The following is a 20,936-nucleotide window of genomic DNA, read 5'->3' on the forward strand; positions in this document are numbered from 1 at the left end:
CGTTTTTTTCCCTTTCTTTTTTTTTAACATAATTGTGTTTACAAAATGCCCGAACAAAAATTTTTTCCTTTCGTATAATGTGACTTTTTACAGAGAGCTGAAGCATAACTAAAGAACAAGGTTAACCAATCATATTATTTAGAATTTTGACGCCCAGTGGCTGAGTGGTAGCGCGTCACGCTCCCGTGCCACATGTTCTGAGTTCGATCCTCGGGCCGGGCAAGGTTGACTCTGCCTTTCATCCCTTCAGTGAATCGATAAATGAGTACCAAGCATGCTTGGGAACTAAACACTGGGGGTTCCGCGTTCGGCTGACCACCTGACCGGAACATCTGCTCCTGCATCCCAGAGCCCAAGGTCAAGAAAACTGAGGTGGGTGCAGTAGGCCTTGGCCCTCCATGGGCTGTCACGCCACTGAGTTTAGTTTAGTTTATTTAGAATTTTTATGGGAAACAAAACAAATCTCTACGACATTCGAATGAAGGAGCAATACTCTACAAAAATACTCTACAGTGTATCAACAGAAACATCATGTAAGCAAAGTTTAGTTGTGTTATGACTGAGAAAACGTCGAAATTATTTTGAGCTCCTCCAATACAATACTTTTTATTATTTGTAGTAGGGTCTTCATACGATACTGCTTTAAATCAAGGTAGACAAAGGCTTTGACATTTAAGAAGACACGGTGACATTAATTTTTACTAAAACGCAGTGAGGCAAGAAATGTAGTTCATTAGGAAATAGAAAAACTAATTAAAAAGATTCTTCCTTTGAATATTAACGAAAATGTAAGAGCTAATTAAAAATGCTAGGTTTCTGTCACGTGGTTTGGGTGTGGGGACTTTAATCAGTTCATTATTTTTACATTGGCTTATTATTACACTGAAATAGCTAAAGGTTTTAATAATTTAATTTTCATCGTCGTTTTCATGTAAATAGTTTTTGGATGTTTATACCAAATATTGTGCTCATATATCATCTTTCACATTGCTTTTAGGATGACTTATGGACATTGGTATTTAAAGGGCTTCATGCATCAGCATTTATTTCTTTTCTACTTTCTAATAATAAAAAGACGTGTTTTATTTTCTTATAATTTAAAAAAAAAAATTTTCTACGGAGTATAGTGCTTTTTATATTTTAAAGAGCAAAAATTAAAAAAAATTTTTTTTTCAGGACCAATCTAAATGTTTATTTAACGTATAATTTTCATTCTTTATTTGAATCATCTTTAAAAACTAATTCCTTGATCACTCTGAATGTTTATTTAAATATACATTTCTTCACTAATTTAAATGTCCTTCGTGAACTTATGCGCTTAAAAACATAATAAGCAAATACAACAATGCTGTGTTGTTAAATTCAAACTTCCGTTGGTCCATATGGTCCTAATGTATCTCTTTAAGATAAACATTGTAGCTTGAAGATGATAATGTCTTTCTCCGGTATAAATCACTGTACAGACAAAGTTAAGCAGAACCACTTTACAACCTTAGTCAACAGTTATTTAAAAAATAATTTTTTTCTGTCGCAAAATAGTAAGTAAATATTTAGCAACGTAAAAAATAAATATAAAATATTGTTGAGTTCAGCTTTAACATCTTCACTGCCTCAAACTTGAAGCACTTGACCTTGTCAGAGACATCTTGATTGTTTTTTATCTGCCTTTTAAGTTCAAAAGAGGAAATGACAAAAATTTAGGGATTGTAATTTTTCTTTTCGCACATTTCAATTACCGTCCTTCTTACCTAAATCCTATGCAAATATTGTGTCGCCGATTAACTTCCTTCTTTTCAAGAGTTGTTCAGATAACTTACATGCCAGTACTGTACATTTTTCAAAACAGTCGAGCTTCATCAAAACTCAATGAGTACTAAATTTGAACCGTTAGTGCTGTAAGATCGTTGAAAATCAAGATGGTGAATTTGGAAATGCCCGATGAAGGGTGGGCATGGGTGATTGCTGGTGCAGGTTGTATGATCAATATGCTGTTATCTGGATTATCCAGGATGATCGGTATTTTGTATGTTTATGTTTTTCAACAGTATAATGTAACGAGACAGGAAGCCTCTTTCCCTTTTGCTGTGAGGAATTCTATACGAATGTGCTCAGGTGAAGTATTGATGAAATTGGTTTGGAATTTTATCTAAAATAGGTTAAAGAACACTTTATTGAATAAATCTTCAAAAACAACCATTTTGTTTCTTGCAAATTTCAATAGTTTAGATTATCTTGATTTGGCTTAAGATTTGAATTTTTTTTATTTCTTTCTCTCTGTTTTAATCATTTTTGTGTGTGCAAGCATTCTTTCCGTTTAGCACTTCAATTTGAAACTTTCTAAGCTCAAACATATTTTCCCTATCATAATAAATTTGTACAACGATGTACAAATTTATTGTACAACATGTAATGCAATTTATTGTACAATTATGTAATAGATTCTTTTGTAAGATTCGTAAGATTTCAATATTATTTTCCATACGATTTTGAAAGTAATAATTTGTAAACGGTCCCTATAACAATGAATTTGTATGGATTTGTATAATTAGAAATGTAGTTGTATATTCACTATCACATAAAATTTGAATAAGGTTGTTTTGTAATAACCACCCTTAATACTCTTTTTCGAATCCTTACCAAAACAGTGCACTGGTTAAGAGTCATCAACTAATATATAAATAAAAAAAAAAGAAAATATTTCAGAATTAGCAACCATCATTTTTGAGATGGGGAAAAGCAAAACAGGAATTAAAATTATCAAAGATCATTAGTCATGATCGAGCTTCGGCAAGGTGCTGCTTTTAAACTTCTATCAAAAAAAAAAAATTTAAAAAAAAAATCGGTTTTAGATTATTTTAATATCATTTTTACTCTTCGTGACCTTAAAAGAACACAGTTTAAAAGCACTTTTGATTTTTATCACTTTCAAAATTATAGACATCTAATGTTAATATTTTCTTGTCTAAATTTTTTTAACCTAATAAAAGTATGTTCAAGGCAGAAAAAAGAAAGCCTGCACCGATATTTTTAAATTCAGAAATACTTTTTGTTTGTTTATTACCATTAAAATTTCCAAAAACGTTTTGTCGCAAACTTAATATAAATTTGTTCTTTGATACCTTTATATCATGTAAAATATAATCCCTCCTCTCCAAATTTGTATCTAATGAATTCAAATTTAAACTTAGGGATATAATAAAATGAAGAAAATTTCAGAACACAAGATTTTTTAAATTCAATGTGCTGTTGCTTAACGTTAAAGAAACATATTTGCCTATTTTTCTTGTTTTCTCAATCCTTAAATGCACATTATTAATGACGCTATTTATATAGTAAAATGTTTTCTTCCTTTAAGAAATCATACAAAAATGATTACCCTTTCTTGAAAAATTTTCGAAGGTGATACGCTAACAAAATTTCCTTGATGCCAAATATTTTGGCATAATTTTTCCTTTTCCAAGCTAAGTAGTCCAAATAACAGCCATGAGTTTTGTTTACGATTATGTTAAAAGAATTTAAACTAATAGTGGAATCCAAAGTCATTTAGTACTATAAAAAAATTAAAAAATGCAGCACCTTGCTCAACAGCAATTACATTCAAACACATCGATAACTAGAAATGACGATATCTAGACACTCCAAATTCTATAATAAAAATTCTCAAATTTTTTATACACTTCTGGTAAACAGATGGCAGCATCTCACTAATTTTAAAAAATTAATTATAAAATGACGTCATATGCACGTAACTATTTGTAATGCATAACTGTTTCCTCAACTAAAATTTCGTTGCCCAGTTTCTCGAATTATATATTTTATTCTTAAGAGTCAATAGAGGAACCAAGGAGCCAAAACGCTGCATATTAATCAGGGTAAATTCAATGTTAAGATACATTTATTTTACTTTCGGTGCTGAAGTTGTGATGCAAGGATGCTATCTTCCAACGAATGAGTTAGTTTTAAAATTTAACTTGAATTTAAAAGCACTGTAGATGTTGCCATTGCAGTCTGCTTTTCATGAATGTGGTGAAAATATATTTGTTTGCATATCACACCATGTCATCATTTATATATTTTATTCTTAAGATTCAATGGGAATCAAGGAACCAAATCTGTCATGTAAATTCCATGTTGTGCCTTTTCATGGGGTAGAAATTTTTATACCCAGTAGTGTGTTTAGGCTACAATGAGTTACCCTGGCTAGGTAATTAATGATTACATTCGTGGTATACACCGAAGAGCCATTACGTTATGACCACCCTCCATGTATAACAATGGGCTCGTCCAGGTTTTCATGGTTTCTCGCCCAGGAACAATGTTTTAATGGGGTACATTAGGACCCATAATCTTCATAGAACAATCCCTGACGTCTGTAAGCTACTTGAATATAGTTGCAGACCAGGTTCCCCCATTCATGGCAACAGTTTTTCCTGCGGGGGATGGTGTTCACCAACAGGATAATGCACCAAGTCATAAGGGTCGAATCGTCGAGGAACATTCCAGTGACTTTCAAGTCATGTCTTGGCCCCCAAATTCACCTGACCTTAATCCAATAGAGCATTTGTGGTCCTACTTGGAAAACCAAATTTCGTGCTGCCACGCTACCCCCTCGCAATGTGACGGAATTGCAGGACCAGTTGGTGAGCGCATGGTACAAGATACCTCAGACTACCTATCAGCACCTTGTGGATTCAACGCCACGGCGGGTGCTAGCAGTTTTGAGGACTAAAGGTGGTCCTACATGTTATTAGCAGGGTGGTCGTAATGTAATGGCTCTTCGGTGTATATTGCCCTCTACTAGTTCTTTTAGTAATGATATTGAAAAGTAAGATTTTTTGGGAAATTGTCATTTATATATACAACTTAATATTACTATTAAAAAAGTTTAAGTCTTTTAGTTTAATGTTTAGAAAATATTAAGTGCTTAAAAAGTAACTATGCTTGTAATTGGTTCATCAAGATAAAAAAGATTTTTAATTAGTTGATTGAGCCGTATAATGATATAGTTAAACTAATTTTAATTCAATTTTATTATTCCTTACCTAGTTTTCAATGCGGATCAGAATATTTGCAAAAAATAAATGTTTTTATAGTCATGCATTGTGATCAGAACAATGTATGACTTTTCCTTAAAATTACAAGCCCATAAAATGAAAAGTGCCCCAAAAAAAGAAAAAAAAAACGGACCACCCTGAATAACTTTTGATCTAATGATCGGATTTTCACGTTCTAGGACTCAACCTCAATGGCTCAAGGAGTTGACCTCAAATATGCTAATTAATAAGCACGGACAATATTTTAAGTTACGATATCTGACACAGAAGCGCACTTTCTCTGAACAAACATAACTTTTTTCGACGGATTTGGATTTCTGACCCATCCCCCAAATTATAGGGGGTAACCGCAGTCTCGGAAATATGGCCCCAATAGTTTGGCCCGGAAAGCAGTCCATAGTTTGGAACTTTTAATGTTAATTTTACTTTTTGCGTATTTCGCTATATCTCGAAACCTTTTTAAGCGATTTAAAAAGTTTTTGCACGCAATTATAAAAGTCGTTTATTCAAAGAGAATTTAATGCAAAAAATAACTTTTAGTAAATATTTATTATTTTATTTAAGAATAGTCGAAAAAATTTTGAATTGTAAGGTATATAATTTTTTTCATCATTTTATAAAATTTAAGCAATCTCGGTTGAATAGTTCCTGAGAAATTGAATTTCAAAAATGTTAGGCATTTAAATTTCGATTTCTCAGAAACTATTCAACCGATTTTGCTGAAATTTCATATTTTGCGATGTAAAGAACTACGTACCTTACAATTCAAAATTTTTTCGACTATTATTTACTAAAATGATAAATATTTACTAAAATTAATTTTTTGCATGGAATTAATTATCTTTCAATAAACGTATTTTATAAATGTGTACAAAAGCTTTTCAATTCGGCCAAAAAGTTCTCGAGACATGGCGAAATACGCAAAAAGTAAAATTAACAATAAGGGGTCAAAACTTTGAATCATTCTCTTGACCAAGCTATGGGGACCACATGTCCCACAGTGCGGCTACCCCCTATATTTTGGGGGTCAAAAATTCAAATCCGTTGAAAAAAAGTAATATTTTTTTTCAGAGAAAATATGTTTTTGTGTCTGATTTCGTAACTTAAAATATCATCTGCACTCATTAATTTGCATATTTGAGCTCCCCCCCCCCTCGAGCCATTAAGATTGAGTCCTAGATAGAGAACGCGAAAATCGAAAGCTGTTCAAGGTGGTTCGTTTTTTTTTTTTTTTTTTTTGACGCACTGCATATCATAGCTTTATTATATCTCATTCCATAACATGAGAAGCGTATTGGGCATTCTTAATATATATTTATGGTATATCGATTCAACATTGGATTTTACATTGGATTGGTATCCTGAATTTTTCAAAGCTTTTTCTTGAAGAAATTGAAGGAAAAATTATGCACAGGTCACAAATTATTGTTTAATTTTCCTTTTTAAATGATAATGGCGAAATGCTAAAAATGCTTACAACCTTAAAATTAATACTAGAACTTATTTCGATAAATTAAATTAAGTAAAGCTTATTCAAAAATGTCATTAGCTACTTAATGATTCAACAAATGTTAGGTAGGTTTTTTCCTCGCTTAAATAATAGTTTGTGACTACTAATAAGCGAAGCTTCATTACTCAATTTTTTCAAAGAATTTTAAATATACCTAGTAATGAATAGGCATATTTAACCGGGATAGACTGGTCGGTAGGGCGCTGGGCCCATGTCCGAGAGTTCGTGGGTTCGAACCCCGCCGGCCGAAGATTCCTCGTGTAGTAAAGTGACTGATGCACGTTAAATCTGTCGAGTCGCAAAAATCCTCCATGTTCCCATAACAAGTCAAAACCTCTGGGGGTACTGAATTGGAGATCGATCGTTCTCTGATTCAGGTCAAAATTACGATCTGTGGATGAATGAATGGATGCATTAATGGATGCCCCATAAACGGGTGCGGCGCATTGTGTGGCAGAAGTCGAATTCTTGGCCATAGATGGCGCCACTGGAAAACAAGAACAATCGCACCCCCTCTGCCTAAAACAGGCATACGCCAACAACAACCCGTGTTTATAGCGCTACATCTCATTTTACCACCGTCTTAATATGAAATCAATATATTCTCACCTTTAACAATAAAAGTTGCTCGAATTGAAAGATTGACTGAATAGATACTTTATGACCTTGCTTCCATAGCCACATTTTTCTACAGCAAACCAAGCGCTCTTTAATTCTCCGTTTCATACATTTCTATCCTCTTTGTAAATAGATTAGGTATCTCAAGGTTACGCGATTTCCCTACTCTATACACTTTTCCCCTCTCCGCCCCAATTGTTTCGTTAAACTTTTCCCCATCTCCACGCAAGTATATTCAAACCTCTTACTGAACCGTATTGCAGCAGGGAATAAAGCAAGATTTCCCGAAACCATGGTAACAGAGAGGGGGAAGTTGTGGAGAGTGAGGAAATTACGTAACCTTGAAAAGTCTAGTCTGTTTACAAAGAGTATAGTACCTTATTAAAAGCATTATATATTTAAATACAGTTATATACCTATATTTATTACAATTAATGTTTGGAAGTGTTTAGTAAAAAATAAATTAAGAAAAAAAACAGCTAAACACCTACTGACATTGTTTTGCTGCTTTTCCATGTATTATTTGGAGGATACATTAAATTTGTGTTATGGTTTCACTATTAGGTCCATTGGTCGGTATCGTAGGTCAAAGTTTTGGCATACGGACAGTGACATTCTGTGGAGGAGTAATCGCAGCACTAGGGGCAGCGCTGTGTTGCATTGCACCGAATATAACCTGGCTGACTGTTTTTTGGGGTGGAATGCATGGTAAGAGGTTAAATAATATATTTTATTAACAATTAATCATGATGGGTATCACGTAATAACCACCTTTAATATATTTTTTCGAATCCTTGTAAAAATAATGTATGAAAATCAATGCACATTAGAGATCTCGCATTACTTTTTGAGGAACCAAAAAAATCTTAAATTATCTACTGAGATCAATAAAACAAAAGAGGGCTTGGATAACACGTTTACTCGAGGATGTATCGTAAAAGGGGTTCGCAGCGAAAGGCGTATGAATTAGAATTATTATTTTTTCTTCCATATAAACTTCCGATCCTTATTGTGGTAGTTCAATTTTTACAATGATTTAGTAAAATAAGCCGCAACGGCTCAGGAGATAGATTGCTTGCCTATCAATAAGGAGATTCAGATTTGAATCCAAGCGGTGGCTGGTATATTCGCGCATAAAGCACCCGACTAGTACCGATCGCAGTGCTGATGGAAAATTTACTTTAAAAGATGTAAGCTGAGGTCACTTCCCCTACTTGCCTACTGAAAATTCATCAATGATCAATCGGTTACTTGCAGCAACCAATTAGTGACGTTTCCGTTGGAATGGGAATCAGAATTGTTCTATAGGAACAGTGTAATTAACTGGTTACTATTCAAGACCACAATTTACAGCAATTGATTGAACTTTACTAGTCAATTGCTGCCTCTAACTTGGACACCTCTATAGGTAAATGAATCATGGGTTCCCCAGCTGTCGGGTGAAGTATAGTAAGATTTCGTGGTTTTCCTCTCGTATAGCACTTATTCCGATTAGTTTCGCCTCAATGCAATGTTTGATAAAGGAGCTTATTTTTTCTGAAAGTTAGATTTAAAATAAAAAGACTACGGAATTGAACATTAATGCAATCGCAAATTCTAAATGGATTATCTGTTCAATGCTTGCAATCAAACGAAATAAATTATTCTTGAAGAAACATTAGTGAAAGGCTGTAATTACAGAAATTTCTTCATAAGAATTCTAAAAATAACAAGTTAAAGAAATGAGTGATCATCATAAAATTATTTGAAATAACTTAAAACTACAACTAGATTTCTCTATAACTCAATCATTTTTTTTAAAGTTATCAACACAAACTATGCTATATAATATTCCTACCAATATTTAGCATTCTTCTTTATGAATTTATAATATTGATCTCGAGATAACATTTGCACATATCCTGAGTAATTTCCAATCAATTTATATCAATATCAATTTATAATATTCTTCTTCACATATCGTGAGTAATAGTGACATATGTTTTTTCCAATGTATCTACTTATTTTGGAAAATTCTCAGATAACATCAAGTATTGAGTGAAAAATGATTACGTTTTTAGGTATCATAAAAATGTAGTAACATATTCCATTCAAATCTTAAGTAATTGTTAAAACAAATATAATAATTTTCTAATGTTTCTTATTATAATTAACATTGAATCAAATAATTTAAGAAAATGGAACTTATCTTCGTACTTATTTAAAATAATGGAACTAGTAATTTTATTTGAAACAAAGTATTTCATATGAATGAAATGAATAAATAAGATTCAATTAAATAGTTAATATAACCTAAAGAATTATTTAAAAAATTCAACGAATACTTATGTTAAAAAATATTATTAATCTTTTTAAAATTAATTATTTAGTGAGACTAAAAAGAGTTATTTGATTAAATGAATGATTGAACTAATTTCTTTGAAGTGAATAATGTAATTAACTTTAATTATTTAAGAAAATAAAATCTTTGTAATTAATATTACTGAAATCAGTGTATCTATAATTAATATAGCTGTTACTTTTTCGTATTTTTTTCCTTATGATATTTTTTTACAATCAAAAAAATATTATATATGAGTAATAATATAATGTATTTATGCAGGTGTTGGATTTGCTTTTGCTAACACACTCTTCCAGGTAGTTGTAAATCAATATTTTGAGAAATATAGGGCTACAGCATCAGGAATAGCTTTATCAGGAGCTTGTGTTGGAAGTTTAGGTTTTCCTATTTTGATCGAAACTGTGCTAGACACCTATGGACTTAGTGGAGGTTTTCTCATTCTTGGCGGCGTCATTTTGAATGTTCTACCGCCAGCACTCATGCTCAAATCACCATCATGGGTGGAAAATCCTGAAAAATATGCCAGACTATGTAAGTCAAGCTAACTCTATAATATTCTTTAAAAAAAAATTTTCTGTAATTTTAAAAATATAGAAGCATCTCTGTAGAATCAGTTAAAAAAAAAACAGTGCTATACATGGAATATCGAATCAGTTAAAAAAAAGCGTTTTCTCCAAGAAAGTGGTTTTGGTTTAGTTCATAGTGCTTAGTAAAATTTGAAAAGTATATCTCAACTTAAACTTCCCCTACGTGAATTTTTTTTCGTAAAAATCCAATTATTCCGTTGCGTGAATTTTTGTTCGTAAAAATGCAATTATTCCGTTACGTGAATTTTTGTTCGTAAAAATCCAGTTATCAAATATGTTAATATGTTTGTTACGTCAAGCGCTCAGGTATCATAATTTTGATCTAGTTGCGTTTGTATAATTTTGATCTAGTTGCGCTTTCTACGTCATTTTGTTAACATCGTTTGGTTTGTCATTTCTAAGTTAACTTTCAAAAAATTGGCTGGCAACAGCATTTTTATTCTTTAAGTTGTTTATTTTAATTTCTTTTAGAATTTGCTCTTTTTTTAGCGAAATGTTTTTTAACCTAACAGAATTCTTTGCCGACTGTTCTCTGTATATATGAAGAAAATAAAGTAAATATTTAAGTCTTGTGAAAAGAATCCTATTTAGTTGTACGAAATACTTCAATGTTATTATGTAATATGTTATTATATAAAATTCGCGTGATTTTTTCTGTTTATTATCCTAAGAATTATACTCTAAAGGCCATATCACACTTAAGGAAATTCGTCCAACTCAACCTCAACTTCAACTTTCTGTTCAACTACTACCTGAAACAGTTGAACTATGGTTGCCATGCGGTTGAAAAGAGTTGATCATTGATAAACGAGTGATTTCTTTCTTTTTAGGCGATTTAGCGCTTTATACATAGACGGATAAAAATTTTCATCGAAAGACTCAGCGCGTGTGGTAATTAAATTTAATTTAATCGACGGCAATGGATCCTTCCTCAGCAATCTCACGTTTGATCATTTACAGTTTGGAAAAGAAAAAAAAAGATAAGAGAAGGACACTTTGGAGTAAAGCATGACGCTTACGAAGACAGAGATTAGGCTGTTAGGAAAATTTATTGAGAGAACTGTTTGTTTTCATTTGTACAATCTTTGACATAGAAGTTAAAAATATATAATTAGTTTTAATATTGGAAAAGTAAATTAGGAAAAAAAAATCACCATTTTAATATAAATATATTCGTTGCATGCTGTATTAATTTCACTTATTATCATAAATTAAACACATAAGTAGCAATGGATTTTTATCTTTAGTTAATAAATATATTTTTAGATTATTCTTTACCTTTAGTCATATAGTACTTATTTTAAATTACTCAAATAAATTACCTTTAAGTTTTTCATATATTTAATAACATAATATAGCTTTTTGCAACTTACATTTACTATGTATATTTTACAACGGAGAAAACAAAATCTAATATAAGAGTAAAAATAAACAGTTATAACAAAATTTAGGAGTTTGATAATTTTTTTGCACCAAATTAATGCAATTAATTTTTTTAATGTTGACTTTAAGTTCTTGAAAAATTATTAAAATAGTTTTTTAAGAGTTCGATAAGTATTATTATATATGTTTAGTGAAATACTCTAATTTGAAAAAAATTGTGCTATTTGTAGAAAATTAAAAGTTTATGTGAAACTGAATTTTTAAAAAAAGAAAGCTATTAAACGGCACTATTTTGTTAAAGGTTCAACATGAATAAACACAAACTATTCAAAAATTAGGAAAAACAAGAACTGATAAAAGTGAACAATTTATTCCAAAAGCAGTTTCGATTAATTTTTTATGAGCTCTTAAATGATATTTCCTGTGGTGGCGGGATGTTACATTCCAAATGTTCTCTTTTTTCTTCAAGAGTTCAATAAATGTGCTCTCCATTTCGATGCTCCATTTAAAAGTTTCTCCAACGGGAGCTTGTTCAAAATTTTGACTCATCTTTGCTGCAATACAAGTAAAAAAATTTATTAAGAAAGGTGAAGCAAATGTATTTAAGGCAACAGACAATAAGGAACAGTCATTAAAAATTACCAACCAATTAATTCTGTCAGCATATTGTTATGGTATGAGTAAGTTTTTTATTATCAGTAAAAACTGAAATAAATTTTTAATGGTTTTCCATGTTTTTATAATAAGATTAATAGAAAGTGAAATTAAAATTATGTATAATTACAAGGAGTATCAGTTACTTGTCCCATTTTTTCAAATATTTAACCTTAAGAAGAAGACTTCTTTTTTAGATAAATAATTTTAACTTTATCTTTAATTTCAAAAAATAAATTAATCTATTAAATTATGAAAAAAGCAGATATAAAAAGTACCTACATATTAGTATATTTAAAGTTAAACGTGTGTTAATACTTTTTTATTAAAAAAATTACATTGAAAAAACCTGTTAGGTGCTTTAACGGGTAAAAAAATATTTTCAACTTCCTTCATAATTTATTCAAAACCTGCTTATTAATAATATAAAGAATGCAACTGAATTTGAAAAATTGATCCTTACAGTCTATGTTATTTAAATTTCCATCTAATCTAATTTCATTAAATATTACTTTTTGAAAAAACCCTCTTTAAGTTTTTAATAGTAATACAAAATTACAGATACAAGTTTCTTCAACTTTATAAATATTAAAAACTTAATCATATAAAGCATGCAGATCTATTTGACAAACTTATGCTACACAATAAATTACATAAGATTAAATGTGAATCAATAAGTTTTAATAAAAACATTTTTTTTTTAATAAAACCCACTTAGCGTCCCTAGTGGGTTTTTTCAAGGTGGGCCCACTTGTCAATAGAAAGTGCAAAGTAATTGGAAAAAAACAAATTTTTATTCCGCGAATACTGACAAATATACAGTTTAAAAATAAAATAATACAAAGAAATTAATTCTGTCAGCATATTGTTTAGGTATGAGTAAGTTTACTTTTTATAACGCAATTTTTTCCTTTGTAAAAAAATATTCAAAATCACTGAATTCAGTACCAACTCTAGAATAATTGCTGGCATAATCTTATCGGAACTATAGAAAGAGCAAAGTAATTGTAAAAAAAAAACTATATTTGAATTCGGCGAATACTAATAAATATACAGTTACGTACGAAAAAGATTAAATGCAATTCATAAAATTCGTTTATCATTTAAAGTAATGTCAAAATATAAAACAAAACTACTTTTATGTACTTGCAAAATTTACTTCAGATTGGCGAATTTGGCGTAAAAAATCATACTTTTAATTCACTGTTAAAAACATAACACATTTATAACATAAACTTCTTTAATGGATAGAAACAGATTTATACTTCTTATAAAATAACTTTAAAATCAACACTCAATTAGAAACTCACCTGAATTAATATATAACAAATTAGATTCGCTGCTTTTTCACATAAACTTTGCCGCCATATTGTTTTGACTTGTGCTATCCCATAATCCCATGCGGTTGCTGCCACCTGATTGGTTGAATTGTGAAGTTGAATCAACTCTTTCGAAGAGATCTGAAAGAGTTGAACAGCAGTTGATCCAACTCGGATAAGTATAGCACACCTATGTTTTCGGACGGAGTTGTCTTCGGAGTTGAAGTTGAGGTTGAGTTGAAGGTTGAGTTGGACGAATTTCCTTAAGTGTGATATGGCTTTAAGAGTGACTTAATGAATAATTTATAGTGGCTCGCAAAAAAGCTGAAGAAGCAGCCAAGCTGAAAGAATCGGTTGAAACAATTGATACAGATGTTACAATAATTTTGGAGCAACATGAAATTGAAAACGTTTGTAATCAAAAGAGGTTGGCCCGCCAGAGGTCTCTGAGTAACAATCCAGCTGAGGAGCTAGTGTACCCCATTAACAGCAACCATCTTGAAGACACTAAAGGAATTTTCTCACATCTCAGGGGAAATGAAAGTTTTCCAAATTCTGAGGAGGAACAGAGAGTCGTTTGCACTCGATACAAAATGAAACAGTGCCACGTAAGTATTTATTTTTTTCAAAATTTTAGTAACTGTTCTTAAAATTATTTGAACTTTCATTTTCAGGTATTATAAAGGGTACTATCGGGTACTATACAAGTATAAACAATAACTCATAAACTAGAAACAAATATCTAAACAATCGAAACAGCAATCAACACAAAATCCATGTTACCAATTTTTTTTTTCAAGCCTAGACCTATAATTAACCCCACCGTTTAAATTTTTCAAGCATTGTACTTTATTTTGGAAGTGTGTATTTTTTTTTTCGCTGATGCTTTTCATTCCGTAAATATAAACAGGCAACAACTATTAGACCCAATAAATAAAGATCAATAAATATAAATATTCGATAAATCTAAGCAATTAATTAACATAAACAATCAATAAAAGAATAACTAATATAAATTATTATAATATAGATAATATAAATAATCTATGTAATATAAATAATATTATATTTATCTGTACAGAAATAAATATGTATAAATGATTAAAAGAATAATCAACAAGACAATATGTTTGCCATTTTATTATTATTTTTTATTTTTAAACATAAACTTAGAATTTGTGACGATGTTTCTAATTTTTAAGTGTTGCGAGTCACGATTACACTGTGGCTAAAGCATTAAGCTGTCATTGTGAAGGACTGGGGTTCGAATCCCAGTGACGGCTTGGAGCTTACCAAGCAGTTTCTAGTCGATAGGTACCTGCCTTCAGGAGTTCTGTTGTTGTTTACACCAAGTTAACCTTCAATGCGAAGGCGAGTAAAACTTTCAGAGACTTTTTGTAATAACGTATTCTATTTTAAATGTTCACCTACGCATGTACTGCAGCAAACGCGGAGTTACTGCAGAATATACATACGTGAATCAAAGAGACACGAGGTGATACAGCGTTAACAAAGTTCATGTTTAGTATCATTTGATTCTGCATTTAGTAAATTTAATTTAAAATGATTTTGCTCTCCCCATCGTTGTAAATAACTTAGACATTTATATAAAATGTTGCTTTGCTCTGCTTGTCTCAAGGGGAAACTTTTTAAGGAGTTTTGAAAATTAAACAAACTTTTGATATTTAATACTCGACCTTTCGTAGAGTATTTAGCAGAAAGAAGAGTACAAAGCTGCAAAACTAAATGATAACACAAAACTATCAATTTAGATACGTGAACCTTATAAACAAGGTAATTGTAACCTTAAGAAAGTTAAATATAAAGGTTCTACTTAGTTAAAAAACTTTAGAGCAATGTGACTTCGATTTACAAAATTTGGAAATTTACAAAATTTACAAGACCCCATGTGCTGAAAACGTGGATCACGAGTTTGATCCTGATAGCCGATGAAACGCTTGGAGTGTGTATTCAGACGCACGTTTTGATTTTGTCGAGACTGATTGGTGCAGTATTGAAATTTGAGAAGAGATATACTAACTCAGGCGCTGTTCACAGCCTCAGACTGAAATAAAGATTACAAAACTTTCGTATCATGACTAATGAAAGATAGAGCCCTGAAGCACAGAAATAGACTCTTAACCTTTCTTGGATGATGTACACAAGTTGTATTAGGGACACACGTACTAACTTTTTATTAATCTTTTTTTATTCGCAGCAGCTGCTAATAACATTCTATTTTAAAAGGCACCGTACACAACAGTAAGGGCACACTTAACAACATAGTAAAATTTCAAAAAAAAAAATGAAAAATTATTTTTTTGCATATTTTGATAGTTTATCCCCCGAAGATTATTTTACCAAGCAACTGATTTGATATCTGAAAAAGTGTTAAAGTTACAGCATAATATGTCGAACGTTGCATAACGCGCTGTGCCATGTTTAATGATGAGAACTTATCCACTCAGTTGATTAATTTAATTCAGTTGATTGATTCCCCCCTTTTATCAAAATATTTTAGTAAAATTCTATTATTTTATCTATTTTATTGAAATAATTTGTCTAAATTATGTGAGAAAAAGAAATAATGGTACTTTTAATACAAAATATTTGAAATTGCAACTTATTTAGCTGCAATAATTTTAATGAAGGTTGCAAAGGGTTACTGATAGTTATGGAACAATTAGAAATAAATAGAAGCAAAGCAGCCAAATAACGGTAAAGTTTCAAATGAAAAGTAGAACTCAATACGAAGATGACTGTGAAATTTTAGCTGCTACTGTAAAAATCACAGGAGGGTAGATCGCGAAGAAAAAGAGCCAGACTAGCTATTGAGACTGCTGAAAATGATGGAGAAAATCATCTTATAAACCTGATATTGATGCATTATAGTTAGTTGAAAGAATTTATAAATTTATATGGATTATTGATCTCAAAACTTTGCACGCAATTTTCTCGGAACTATGTTTCTCTTACTTGCTGTAGCTCTAGCTAGTACAATTTTCATCAGATTTACTTCTAACTTTAACACAATGTTCGCAGTAAATATAGTTTTCATTGCACGCTTCAATTGGGTTGACTAATTTTGAGTAATCTTTAAAAATATAACTTATTTTAGGTCATTTTTTAAATTTTTTTTTAAAACTAACAACATTTTATGAAAAAAATTTAGTTTTTAAAAATTTTAGGTGCAACAAAATTGTAGTTTAAAGAAATCAAACTATTAATCAATTAATTGCTTAAATTTTTTTTATTCGCAACATGATAAAATGAAGATTATAATGTGTAAAATAAGATAGAAAAATACTAAGTTAAATTTATCACAATCATCGCAAAATTCATTAAGAAACCATTTTTTCTTACAGGTTTCAACTGTGAAAATAATGCAATATTTTTCAATTTCTCAAAATAAAGCAACCCTAAAAATAATGCAATATTTTTTATTCAAATTTGAGGTGTGTTGGCAATCATTCAATCAAAAAATAAAGTATTCATTTCTAGGTTTCTCCCACCCTCGAAGAAGAAGAAGAAGTAGAAAACAATGGGCAATTGCACACGATATCGGAACAAGTGGCTGAAAAAAATGGCGACATACCACCGTCTTCTGAAAGCCAAACCAAAACAAAGGGAAACAGAACAAGTGTCTTGGACACCATCAAGATGATGGGAAGGGTTTACAGCAATCCAGTTTACATCCTCATAAGTGTGTGCATGTCAACATACATAGTTATTTTCATTCCAATTCTGACTGTGCTTGTTGATTATGCCATAGATAAAGGAATCGATGAGAGTTATGGGAAATACCTCATTAACGGGCTTGCTCTCGGAGATTTAGTTGGTAGGTAACATTCTAAACATTTCACATAATTCTATTCGGAAAGAATGATTTTATAAATTATTTAAAGTTTTAATAAATAAGTAACAAATTTTATTCAAACTTCATAAGTTTTAATAAAAAAACAAAATTTTCTTGGCCACTAAGAGATGACAAAGCTAATACTAGTGGCAGCTTATATTAATTTGAAATTTACATTTTCGAACATGGGTATAAGCGAAGCACAAGCAAAAAAAATTTATTCATCAAGTTCAAAATTTTTGCACAGATAGTTACATAAAAGTAGGGTAAAAATTGAAAATTTTGAAGTGTTGAGAATATTATAAATTTGTAATTAAAAAAATTATCCGCGAGAGAAAATTTGATAGAGTTGGTTTCATATATTTTTTAAAAACATACCCTTATAGGTAAAGTAATTATTTTATTTAAATATTTTTAAGAATTATAAGACTCATTTTGATATTTTAATTCAGGGTTTTCTCTGCGTGTTGTTCTGTGATGTGTGAATGTGGCCCACCCTATGAATGGGTAGTATTGCGTGGTAGTGTAGCATGGGTAATGTTGCTCGCCACCGAGACTGAGGTTAACAGGGGCTCACCGGGTAACGTTAAAGAGAAGCATTTCAGAGGCAAAACTCAGTGCCTGCTGTTAAAAAAAAATATTTTTAAAATTTTCTTGGGCAACAAGAAAGAAAAAAAGCAATAAAAAGTCCATGTTTTTTATAAACCATGTAGATTTTTTAGAGACCATATAGATCCATGCTTTTTCTTAAAGAATTCATGTTTTTTAGGAAGGCTTGGTTTTGGTTGGGTGACTGATAGAGGCATCATGACCATTCCCGCTTTCATGTGTGCAATGCTTGTGTTACAAGGAGTCTTTATCGCTCTCTTCCCAATGGCCATGTCACTTTATGCTTTTATGGCAACTCTTGTGCTTTACGGAGCGGCAGCAGGAAGTATGTTGGTGCTGTTTCCGGTACTAGTACTCAAGTATGTGGATATTCACAGTCAATCAGTGGCTTTAGCAAACGTCGGATTTCTTTCAGGATTAGTTTCCTTCTGTGTACCACCAATGATAGGTAGGTAAAAGTGAATCATGACAAGAAAATTCCTTGAAATCTAGATAATATTATTCAGGATAAGGGCACAAGTAAACAGACATATTTTAATGAGGAATTTATATTTTTGATACAATTACACACATTTAAATAATTGACGCATAGAATTAAAAAAAAGTACCTTGGATTTTTTTTTTCAGTTTCGAACTTTTGATAAATGAGATGAAAAATATCTAATCTGTTTTTTCCTCATTTCTCAGTTTCACAAATGAATAGTTCTCAATGCTCTACAAAAATGCCAAGTTCTTGCAGTGTTTTTTCGGCATAGTTGTCTTATAAACAGTATCTTAGGTGCGCCAATGGCTAATGGTCACCATAAACCATGCTATTTTTTTTCTATGAGGTTACGCCAATGAAAACTGTTTCTAAGCCATTTACAGCAAAACATTGTAATAAATTTAAGACAGCATTTTTGCTTCATTTGGAGCTAGTGACGGTGTTAAAATTCAAAATGGACGGACGCTATATTACGATGGTGTGGACAATAAATAATTAGGCATATTCCATTATAATTAAATAATCACATTTATTTAAAGTTATCTTATATTGCTAACATGAGCCGCCATGGCTCAGAGGATGGAGCATTTGCCTTGCAATGCGGTGAACCAGGTTCGAATCCCAGTCGATACGAATTTCGCATCCGGCTTGCAACGACCACAGTACTGACGTGAAATATCCTCAGTGGTAGACGGATCATGGGCTAGAGTCCCCTTGCAGTCAGGCTAACCGTGAGAGGTTCTCGTGGTCTTCCTCTCAATGTAACGCAAATGCGGATTAGCTCAATCAAAAAGTCCTCCACGAAGGTATATTTCTCCCAATACTCTATCCAGGAGTTCCCTTGTCTTCTGGATTTGGTTCAAAATTACAAGGCTACAGAGTTGAACTTTAGTAGTCGTAAACCCATAAAAAATTGGGTCGACTGTTCAACGACGGTTATAATATATTGTTAACATAAAATACTTTAACTAATTAATATATAAAAAAAGGACTAATTGGTATGGAGAGATTTTACCCATACTGCACTTCATAGCGTCTCTGTAAAGCACACTGCACTGCCTCTCTATTTCGGATCTTATATAATATACCTTTTTTGTTCGATATAACTATTGCTAAACTTTATAATGGTCAAAAAGTTGATCAAACTTGAACTATAAGCTCGTGATTAACCTTTTCGACACGTATTTCTCAAGACTTTACTCAAGAGCGTTTATTTAATTGTGTTAAAGTTCTGTGTGCTAATGGAAGTTCCTTCAATATTTACAATCTGATCAATTATTTTTGGAATTTACGATAAAGCTATTTTAAATGTTTAGTTGTGATTCTGCAACAAGTGAAGATAAGCGTCACAGTAATGACATTACAGTTCAAAATTTAACCGTCATACATAAACTCAAAATAAATTTTACTTTATTTAGTTTATGTATTATTTATTTTAATACATAAAATAGTTCAGAAAGAATAATTAAGACCCAGTCATTTATCTGTGTAAACCCAATGCTATAAATTAGGCAATATTTGATTGGAATAAGTTTATACCGTATTCTTTACCATTATAAAACATTAGACTTGAATTTAAAGTCATAATGTTATTTTTTCGTGATTTTAATTTAAAGTCATAATATTATATTTTCGGGATCATTGTAAAAGATTTTCTAAAAACTGTTTTTTCAGGATATTTCAGGGATTATGTGGGATCGTATGATGGTATGTTCTACTTGGTGGGAGGAGTTTCAGTGATGTCTGGAGGGATGTGGTTGATGGAACCCGTGGTCGTCAAGTACTACTACGGTGAAAGCTTTCAGGACGAATTGAACAACAAAAACTTGTTCCAAAATATTGAAAAACGAACAAAGGAAGAGTCCAAGCCAAGATGATTATGACTTATAACTTATGACTTGTACAAATTTGAAGAAATGAACTTTTAAGCAACGTGTTCTTCTCCATCACTGTTCAGAAATTTTAAGTTATAACTTTGAGTTATTTAGACTCCTTATTCTTTGAGAGCCCATGCTGCAGAAAAATATTGCTTCATACTACAATCCCCGGCCAAATTATTGGACGCACTATAAGATTCTATGTAAAATCTTAATTATCAGGTGGTACTATACAGCTTTATTGTTTTTACGCGGCTGAAACCGGTTTGCACTTAATTATGTTCGTGTATCAATTGGTTTACATTGTGATTTTTTTTGTCGTATGCCTGTTTAGGCAGTGGGGATGCGATTGTTTCTGTTTTTCAGTGGCGCCATCTATGGCCAGGAATTCGACTTCCGCCACGCCATTCACACAACTACAACCCGTTTATAGGGGGGAGGGGTTACATTCGCACACAAAGGAGAAAGGACATAGAACACACACACAGAGAAAAAAACATCCATGCCTTGCTCGGGATTCGAACCCAGGACCTTTCTGATGCAAGGCTGCCCCCTACACAGGCCGGTCGGCTTACGTTGTGATGCAATGCGTTAAAAATAAATAGCAATAGGAAGTATATGAAAAGTCTCCTGACTAAAATCCC

At 31.5% G+C, this 20,936-nt stretch overlaps 1 protein-coding gene across 1 annotated transcript; it reads left to right on the forward strand.

The window, feature by feature from the left end:
- The first annotated feature begins 1,790 nt into the window (after positions 1 to 1,790).
- LOC139425358 (putative monocarboxylate transporter 5) lies at positions 1,791 to 20,436 on the forward strand. Its single transcript, XM_071179655.2, has 7 exons — positions 1,791 to 2,112; positions 7,747 to 7,890; positions 9,785 to 10,054; positions 13,776 to 14,074; positions 16,968 to 17,304; positions 18,092 to 18,379; positions 20,090 to 20,436. The coding sequence occupies exons 1-7, from the start codon at positions 1,917 to 1,919 to the stop codon at positions 20,290 to 20,292; spliced, it is 1,737 nt and encodes a 578-aa protein (XP_071035756.1). The 5' UTR covers positions 1,791 to 1,916; the 3' UTR covers positions 20,293 to 20,436.
- Positions 20,437 to 20,936: the final 500 nt, after the last annotated feature.

The sequence above is a fragment of the Parasteatoda tepidariorum genome, chromosome 1 (assembly GCF_982258835.1).
Source record: "Parasteatoda tepidariorum strain Cologne lab strain chromosome 1, Ptep-v5.0, whole genome shotgun sequence".
NCBI lineage: Eukaryota > Metazoa > Arthropoda > Arachnida > Araneae > Theridiidae > Parasteatoda > Parasteatoda tepidariorum.

Excerpts from the sequence above, each read along its gene's own strand:
- LOC139425358 (XM_071179655.2), top strand. The coding sequence starts at position 1,917 with ATGGTGAATTTGGAAATGCCCGATGAAGGGTGGGCATGGGTGATTGCT. Across the intron at positions 10,055-13,775 it reads TGAAAAATATGCCAGACTAT|TGGCTCGCAAAAAAGCTGAA; the intron begins GTAAGTCAAGCT and ends AATAATTTATAG. Across the intron at positions 14,075-16,967 it reads ACAAAATGAAACAGTGCCAC|GTTTCTCCCACCCTCGAAGA; the intron begins GTAAGTATTTAT and ends ATTCATTTCTAG.